General features: G+C 42.9%; 1 protein-coding gene across 1 annotated transcript; it reads right to left on the minus strand.

Moving 5' to 3' along the window:
• Positions 1-612: 612 nt before the first annotated feature.
• LOC309827880 (S-phase kinase-associated protein 1-like) lies at positions 613-1,206 on the minus strand (the record flags this gene model as incomplete). The annotated part of the gene is made up of 1 exon (XM_082662773.1): positions 613-1,206. One exon carries the CDS (start codon positions 1,204-1,206, stop codon positions 715-717), a length of 492 nt encoding a protein of 163 aa, XP_082518899.1. The 3' UTR covers positions 613-714.
• Between the last annotated feature and the right edge of the window lie 8,481 nt (positions 1,207-9,687).

Here is a 9,687-nt window from a genome sequence, read left to right on the forward strand (position 1 = left end):
GTTACCCATCCCCAAAGCACAAACGCCATGGGAGGGTAGTCAGCTCTTGGTAGAGTGTGGAGTGCAGCCCAGACTTCTCCCGCCTTTTTGAAGCTCTCTTTGGAGGACTTATTTGGCACCTCATCTCAGTCCCCCCAATGGTTTTCTAAAAGGTTTGATTTGGGGGAAGCAGATGTCCTTAATATTTTTACCCAGGAAGTTCCTGGAACTTGACGCTAATTTGACTTTTCTTATTCTAAAGGTCTTCACAGCACAACAAGGGGGAGGGAACAGCTTTGCTAACTTAAAGGACCAATTAAAAAAAAAAGAGAGAGAGAGAGAAGATGAGGATTTAACTTTTTTTTTTGCAAGTTGTTTTATTTACAGTGCCAGCTTTTAAAGGTCACTAAGGTAAAGTTAACTGGACAATAAACTAGGCAGAAATAGCTTTACAAAGAGACGGGAAGCCCAAAATGCCACTTTCTATAGAGAACCCACAGTTCAAGTTTATTCAGAGCAAAGAAAAAAGAACTTTTGATCATACTAGAAGAAACTGAGCCATGAGTTTGCAATCTGTGCTGAAACTACACATGCAACGAGGATGACATTCTGCTAATACAACTGATTTGCTGCTGCATTTGTGGACCGTTTTTCTAATATTAACAATTATAAACAAAGCAGTGCAACTAGTATTTGCAACAGTCCTTACAGTGTTACAGCATCAGACACAAAATTTCACTTCTCCTCACACCACTGGTTCTCTTTGCATACCTGGGCTTCCTCTTCTTCAATAAAATCATTTTTGATATTGAATGTCTTTCTAATCTCCTCAGGAGTTTTCCCCTTGATCATATTGGCAACAGTCTTGCAGGTAACATCAAGCAAACCTTTGATGTCTAAGTAGTTTGCTGCCAGTATAAGCTCAAAAAGTGTTCCTTGGTCAACTTTCAGGAATTCTTGATCCCAAACAGGGATGTCATCTGTTCGCTTTTCTTTGTCCTCACCATCCTGAGGAGAAGGAGAATCACCCCTGTGGTGGGTGCACCACTGAACGACCTCTTTTAATATCGTTGCGTTAACATTTGGCACGGGGACTGGCTCATCATCTCCTTCGTCACCCACTCCCAAATATTTCAGCATGGTCTTAATCGTCACAGATTGTTTCGCAACTTCAACATCAACTTCAAATATCTCTCCGTCAGAACTCTGCAACTCAATTGAAGGCATGGTGTTAGGACTCAAGGAGATGGCAGGCCAGAGGCTGATGAGAGCAGGGCGGCGTCTGCGAAAAGAAAAACAGAAAAGTGGAGAACAAGGGCAACACTGCAGAGCGGCACGACGTCTGCCTCGGATTTAACTTTTTAACTCTCTCCTTCCTCTCTCCTTCCACATACATACACACGCTCATGCACACACTTCCAGTCTCCCTAGCCTGGCAATTCAGTTAAATGATACCTTTTGGTTATATCAATATCTCTGTTTTCTTACTGTGAAATTTAAATGTAATTCACAATTTTTCTATTTATTATGTCATGCGTCTTATCATGCATTACTTCCTTTGTTGTACAACTCTGCTTGGAATAAAATTTATTTTTTAATTACTTAAAATAAAAGGGACCAATAGTTTCATCCCCTCAAAGTGTGAAAGCCTAGGAGTTTGGCCGCATATGAAGAGGCTCCTTACGTTACCCTACATAGAAAATAATGACAGTGTGCTCCAAGGTACTGTCTGGCTCTGCCTCGGAGCAGCAGTGAAGAACTGACACAGAGATGTCATACTCATTCATTTCTTTTTTTGGTTTGGCCTGTAAAGAGGTTTTTTTTTTTTGTAAAATTTCAAACAAGTTGTCAATATTTAAATTTCATAAAGAAATCTATTGTGGCCTCTCTGGGAAAAATCTGTGGATCTGAAAACAGATGGCTTATATTCCCACATCTGCCGTGATCTGGAACTGACAGCAGCTTCCGCTACAGGCAAGCACGAGCTTTCCTCTTCCACAGCCCCCTGTGCCCACACCTTCCTTTCACCTGCTGGGCCATGTGGGCAGGGCTGAGAGATGCTGACGGGGACTGTTCTGAACCCACGGGTGCCCAGGTAGTGCCAGTTGTTAAATATTCATTATTTTGAATATCACTCCCTCCTGGAGCCATTTGAGCTGCTAACCTTGCTCTGCAGAGAAGCAGCTGTCAGCTTCTTGCTAAAAAACTAAATTCGGACTCCCGGGTCGTTCTGTTACAATGATTAATCTGTTAGATTGTCAGGGTTCTTCACCATTTCATTTATCCGGAGCGGAGCTTCTAGATGAGTGTAAGGAATTCACTAACTGTGGCCATGTCTCTGCTGATGGAGTGGGCACCCTGGGAAGCCAATCTGCATGAGGACTGAGGCCCTTCCTGGGGGATAATTCGTCCTGATGAAACAAGGAGCCAGCTCTGGAGAGCCCGACCCTGTTAGAGGAAGCTCCGCTGTCAGATGACGGTGTGAAGTCTGTCATCTGGATTTCTCTCTGCATCCAGCCCTCACTGGATTCCCTCTGTACTCTCGGAGAGTAGAGCAACAAGTAAAAAAGGAACAATTTCTCTACAAACCCTTGGGTATCCCTTTAACAGAGTTGAACATAAAGGAGATAAAGAGACATTCTCCCATCAGTTCCCCATGGGCACTTTCAACGCTTGGAACACACCTGTACACCTGGCAGACACTCCAGTGCCCCGTGGGAGAAGACATGTGGCCCCTGTGGATGGTTTGGGGTCCTAACTAATCAGCATCACACCTTTCCAGATCCTGAAAGTGTAGCAGACAGAAGGAACCAAATGGGTTCAAACTCAGAAATTGAGAATATGGCAGGGTGGTTATATTGTCTGCAATTTTCTTAAAATATTTCATTGTGGATGGTGGTGTGTGGGGGGTGTGTGTGTGTGTGTTTATTAACTTCAATATATACCCTAGGAACTGTTGATTAGCATTTCGATTATTTGTAGTCCGGTTACCTATTGCTGCGTAACCCACCCTAAAATTTGCTGGGTTAGAAAGCAGCATATTACTATCGATATTTCTCATGGGTCTGTGGTTGGACCGACTCAGGTGGGCAATTCTCACTTGGAGCTTTTTGCGTCGTTGCCGCCTGATGACAGCTGGGGCTGGAGGCACCTGGAGCCTTATCTGGGCTGGATGTCAACATGGATTCTCTCCTCCTGGCTGGCACCTGGGCTGGGATGTCTGGAACAGCTGGGGCCTAGCTGAGCATCTCTTTCCCCTCAACCCCAGCCCCTCCCCTCTCACTCCTACAATGTGCTGCTGTCTTATTTTGCCCCTTTAGTCTGTTGGTAAATGTCTTTCCCTACTCCCTCCCCACACTTTTATTAACAGTTTCCATATTAAACTCCCCTTGCATTGCCCAATCTGAGTGCGTCCTCTCTTTCCTGCCTGGACCCAGACTCAGACACTAGGTCAGCTGGTTTCTCAACTAGGGACCATTTTGTCCTTCAGGAATGTCTGGACAGATTTTTGGCTGCAATTAAGGGAGGATGCTACTGGCATCTAGTGAGTAGAGGCCAGGGATGCCGCTAAACATCCTACAGTGCACAGGACGGCCCACAACAGAGACTTATCCACCCCGAATGTCAGTAGTGCCCAGGCTGAGAAACCACACTCTAGGCGTTAACTCTCACGTCTGCTATACAAGTATAAACTCAACACAAATCACATAGGAATAAAACTATATAACCAACGACATTTAAATTAACAATGTTAATTGTAAGTGAAGGATGCTGTTGTTTTGCTGAAATTAAACTGCTGCTCACACAGTACGAGGTGGTCCTGACTGCTGGGTGCTGGTTGCATGTGAATTTGGTGGATGTCCATCCGTAAACCAGCCAACTCCCTTCTCTCCAGACGCCTCTCTGCTCAAGCTCCCAGGACACCTCTCCTCCTAGGGCACACAGCGGGGTCTTGTTGGCTTTTCCTTGGCATCAGTATAATTTTCATCTAAAGTCTACCACTATCGTTTCTCTCATTAACTCGTTTCCATGGAAGTTATGCTAATTGGTACCAATATACACATGATTGCCAAGGAGAACCCTATGACAGTTCTCAATCCTTCAGATATTTTTTTTAAGATTCGTCGAAATGAAGGTAGGAGACTAAAATAGAAGGTTTATAGAGAGCTCATGGCACCCTGAGAAGCTATCCTTGGAGTCCTGGGAGAGAACCACTCTTGTGATGTTTGATGGGAAATGGAAACAGACCCCGTTCCTTCTTGTGGTTGAGGATGGAAATACAGAAAGCCTCCACTGCGGGCAGAAGCCTTTGCTAATGGACAACCACAGCTTTCTTCTTGGCTCTTTTTGTAGTGCCTCAAATATAAAGAAAGGACTTTCTGCTTAAAGCTTTATCCCCTAGCCACACAGCAGAAGTTCTTACACATTCCAGTCAACGTGTTTTGCTTTCTCAGCTCTGGCTTTCTTAATGAACTTCGCCCGTGACAGGAAGATGGCAACATGAAATTCTTCTCTTCATCAAAGATATGTGTTGGATTTCCTCCTTTTTCCCCTGGCTGGGGAAGTGCGTAAGCTTCTGAGGGCTGTTGAGTTTGCACTGTACAGACCAGCTCTGTAAAGAGCCTGTGTTCTCTATTCCACCCAGGACATGCAGACCTCCTTCTTGCATTTAATGACACATCCGGCCTACCAGATCCATCTTGTTTTGCTCTTTCTTTTGTTCACGTGTTAGCACCTTTTGCAAATCTAAAACAATTATGAAGCCATTTAGAAACAATAATGCTTAAGTGCAAATACTTAAATGTTATTAAACTGTTGGCATCTTGCTGAATTATTTCCTTATGGTTAATTACTTCATTTCTTTATAGCTAGCCATGATTGATTCCTGCTTAGGGCTGTTTCTACTCTGTAAGAAAATATAGTTATATACTTTAAAACTGTAAGGGATGCCCACCACTGCTTTCCAAACTCTCTGAAAGCTTTTTTTTTTGGTCATGGGAGTTCTTAATTTTAATTTAGTTTTTATTTTTAAATAAATATTTAGCTACAGTGATTTTGATGAAAAGCTCTTTACTGGCTTAATGAATTTTATGGGTCTGTATAACATCAGTGTCTTAATTACTACAAATGGATAATAAACCCTTTCTCATATACGGGAATAGGAAACACACAGAGTGAGTGCCATTAGGAACAATTGGATTTTCACTTGATAATTCAGTAAAAAGAAAAAAAAAAAAACGTAAATACCGCAAATAACAGCCCAAGGGGTAATCTCTGCAGCTCCACCAGAAACCGTAGAGTGTAACTAATTTTTACAGAGATTTTCTCTGTGTTTTTTGGGCTGTGACAAAAGCAAAGTATAAATTCATGCAGGGAATGAAATAGTTGTTCATTTGATAGGTGCTAATTAATTTCTCCCTGTATGTCAGAGACATTTAATTCCTCATCATAAAAGGTCCTTGAATTTAGGAGGACACCCGGAGAGGAATCTGTGACCCCAGGCGAATAGTTGCAGTGTACCAGGAAGAGTATCGTGGGTTCTTATTGTGTGTGTGGCTTTAAGAAATTCACTTGGTCTGAGAAACTGTCACTGCTGGTGCAGAATGGGCTTTGCCTGGTTAGCAAAAGGCCAATCAGAAAATAATCTCAGAGAGGTAGTAGGGTCAGTACTTCAAATAAGTGAATGAAGAGTTATTTAGTAGATCTTGAATGAGCTGTTGAATTGTTGCACTCTTAATATTTACAAATCAGAGGTTTTCAAGCTAGAGTGTGTCTAAGAACTGCTTGGAAAACGAGGTAAAGTGAAGATTTGGGAGCTCTTCTCCAAGAATTGATTCAGCAGGTTTGGGTGGAGTCTAGGAATGCTTTATTGATAAGAATCACAGGAATGGACCATATTTTGAGCACATTGGTTTCTTTTGGTGGGTTAAGCATTCCCCTTGAAGTTATTCCTTTTATTTTTTTCCCCCCATTACATAAAAGCATTGAATTTTACTCAGTCCCTCATCAGATGGGCCCAAATTTCAAGTTAAAAATCTTAAGACCTGTTTATACACAGGAGGTATTTTCCCCACCGTCTTGGCCGTGCAATGCGTTATGGTCCTTGGATTGTGGCAGCCCAGAGATCGTTCTAGAAAATGGCAGTTGTTTGAAAAAGCTTGTAAATTGAGTACGTGACTGTATCGCTACCTTTTCTTCATAGCTCTGGTTTGAATTAAGATAGGGAAGCTGCAGCCCAGGTCTGAAGAAAGATTGTGCCCCCAGCTCCAAAAACGTAATTTATAAGCTTCTTGTAACAAGATTTTGGTTGGACCTATGTCTGCGATGTTATTTGATTAAAGATTTATCACTTTAATTGGGGGTTAGCTTTTATTTCTGATCGTATAAAGCATTTCCTTTGTCCTATATTTTTCTCCTTTGCATCCCCACCTCCATTTTTAAACCCTCAGTGCTCCATAATGTGTCGTTTATTTTCAAATGAACTAGTCACAAAACCAAAACATTTTCTTCATCTACTTCAATTTAGGATCTTAAGAAACTGACCCATTTTCCTCTTTGAAAAAAAAAACCCAACGTTTTCCTCTTTGAAAAAAAAAAAGGGTCCACCATATCTAACCTAAAAGGACCACTGGGGTCCTAGGTAATTCTTATATATCACTTATTAGTACAAAAATTGAGATTTAAGTTTTGATTCAAAAAGTAACATAGTTTCAATTTTTCAAGGATTTAAAAAGTACAAAGGAGAAAATAAAAATCGCCCATTGTACTACCCTGATGTAACTCAGTTAATATTTTGGCAGAGTTGACTTTCCGTCTTCTAAGCCTAGATTTTGTTAAAAGGAGTTTAAATTTTACAGTACTCGCTCTTAGAAATTTATTAAAAACCTCTGACCTATGTGGCCACGTTTTGTCTTGTGTTTTGGAGCATCTCCTAAGAGGAGAGAGACTACACTGTGGGGTTATTTTTTTTTAAATTTTATTTTACTGAAGTATAGTTGATTTACAATGTTGTGTTAATTTCTGCTGTACAGCAAAGTGGTTCAGTTATATATATATATTTTCTTTTTCATATTCTTTTCCATTATGGTTTATCCCAGGATTTAAAAAAATATATTTATTTACTTATTTATTTATTTGGCTGTGCCAGGTCTTAGTTGCGGCATGTGGCATCTTCATTGCCGCATGTGGGATCCTTAGTTGCGGCATGTGGGCTTAGTTGCGGCATGCGGGATCTAGTTCCCTGACCAGGGATTCAACCTGGGCCCCCTGCGTTGGGAGTGTGGAGTCGTAACTGCTGGAACACCAGGGAAGTCCCTATCCCAGGATATTGAATATAGTTCACTGTGCTATACAGTAGGACCTTGTTGTTTATCCATTCTATATATAATAGTTTACATCTGCTAATCCCAAGCTCCCACTCCATCCCTCCCCCACCCCCTCCCCCTTGGCAACCACAGTTCTGTCTCTGTGGGATTGCTGGAGATACTTTTAGGCTTTGCACCAATTCTGTTATGGGCTCTTTGCTACTGGTTCTCTCTCCTAATCCTCTTGGAGGTTATGGGATCCAATCTGGGGGACCAGTGAAAGAAATTTCTCTCCTCCTCTTCTTCCTTCCTCCTCCCCACTCATTCCTTTCCTCAGCTGGCTCTTGTCTGGGTAAAAACACAAACCTTCCTGTGGGCATCTTATTAATCAATACCCACATGACACACTAGAGAGGTAGATTTTTCTCTCTGTTGTGACTGCTGTAATTTGATATTTGCCATGCCAATAGCCACCACGTGCTGTCTTGTAGTTAAATGACATTTATTTGACATCCTTTGTCACATGAGTAATCTTTATCCTATGCTGCCCATTTATCTTCTTCCGGTCTTTTGGTGACAATCTTTGTTCAAATAATAACAGTAGCATGTATCCATCGGTTATTGACCATTTACAGTGTGCCGGGTGCTGGCATGAGTGCTTAAAACATATTTACTCAGAATCCTTGCAGCCTTCTCTGAGGCCAATGATGGCATCATGTTTTGACAGGCGAGGCAGTCAGGTTCAGAGGGTTAAGAAATTTTCTTTGACGTGGCAGGTTCCAATCCTGGTTTCTTGCATTGCTAGCTCGTGGTGACAATAAATGGAGACTGGTTTCTAGGCAGTATTATTGTTTGTTTTAAAATTCTCTACAGTCAGTGCTCTTCCTTATTTCCTGTACTTGGGGAGGATCACAGCTCCCACCCCCCTACCCCCTGGCCCTTGGTACATTCCTGCTTAAAAGATTGCTTTGGCTTCAGGCGAGTTTTGAGCTATTTCTAATCCATTTCTTGATTTCGTTTTCCCACCATTTTTCTCAGATGAAGGCTCCTGGACGACAGTCTGGGCCAGGGTTAGCATTGTTCGATGGAGGACGTCATTTGTCTGAGCACGTGAGCCCACTACCCCACTGCCAGGAAAAGAGTAGCATGGTGATACTCCCTGGAGGGCTGAGTTTGCCTCTGTCATGGACATTCTCATCCCAGCCCCCAGGGATACCACTGGCCAGGTGTCTCACCACAGTTGAAGTGCCCCATGACCCTGGTACAGAGAGAAAGTCAATGGTCTGCATTAAGATCGAATCTCTTTCTAATTTGGGTTCTTTAGGAGGGCGCTCAGATATACCAGTGCCCCCGTTTCCGCCAGATGCAGAAGGAGTACCAACCTAGCTCTCCAGGCTATGCCAGCAAGTTGTGTTCACCAGCTGCGTTTACCCCCCTCCTCTGGTTGCATTTTCTTCTAAAATGGCTACTTAACAGCACAATGTAATCTTGATCAGCAAATCCCATTAGGAGATGGTCCCTTTGCAGGACAATCTCATCAGAAATTCCCCTGGAGAAAAAAATTATATTAAATTTGGTTGAGGGAATCCTAATTCCATCCAGTACAGCGTCTCTAAAATATATCCTTCTTGTGATGAGACCAGAAAGGCCTGTGGATTCATCCTTATCTTGCTGGTACTTGCTTTGTAGAGATTTTATTTTTACTGTAGAAATGATAAATACAGCAAGTGTATTCCATTTGGCTTTCCATGTGAGATAAAATACTTATTGAAATGACGAGTGTTGGAAACCTCTGAGACTAGTAAGTCCATAGAACATCTGGAGGAGAACCCAAGAAAATGCTTTCGTAGGTTTTTGTTGCAGGGAGACAAGTGGGACTTGGGCTGTAGGAGGTGGGCGGCTGAAAGTGCTTTGTCTCATTTGAAAAGACGGAACAGGATTAGGCCAGGAGGTCCCCAAGGAGTTGGGAATCACGTGAACCAAGCCTGTTGTAGGCATAACACACTTTATGTGTGAGAGTTGCTTTGCCAGTCCTGGGACTGTTTGCCTGGAATCCAGTCTGGGGGAGGAGGGGTGGCCCCTGCAGGCTCCTATAACGCCTGGCTTGGTTGGGCCAATGGGATACGTGGGTGGGAGGTTGGAAGCAGAGGTAGGGGTAAGCCAGGGTCTGTTTTCTCCCATCCCCACCCTTCTGTCTTGGGCAGTGTCTCTGGCAGTAGCTGTGGTTGCTCTGTGGCCTCAGCCCTGTTGCTTCAGGGCTGTAAGGACTTTCTGCTGTTGCTTTTTCCTGGGGCCGCCTCCCTGTCCCCTATTGGCTTCTCAGTTCTTTCCTCCTTTGGGTAATCAATTCCCTGCTTTAAATTCCCTCTGCTTCAAATGCAAAGAAGTTTCCATTCTTCTGGCA

The sequence above is a fragment of the Grampus griseus genome (genome assembly GCF_964374135.1).
Source record: "Grampus griseus genome assembly, chromosome: 10".
NCBI lineage: Eukaryota > Metazoa > Chordata > Mammalia > Artiodactyla > Delphinidae > Grampus > Grampus griseus.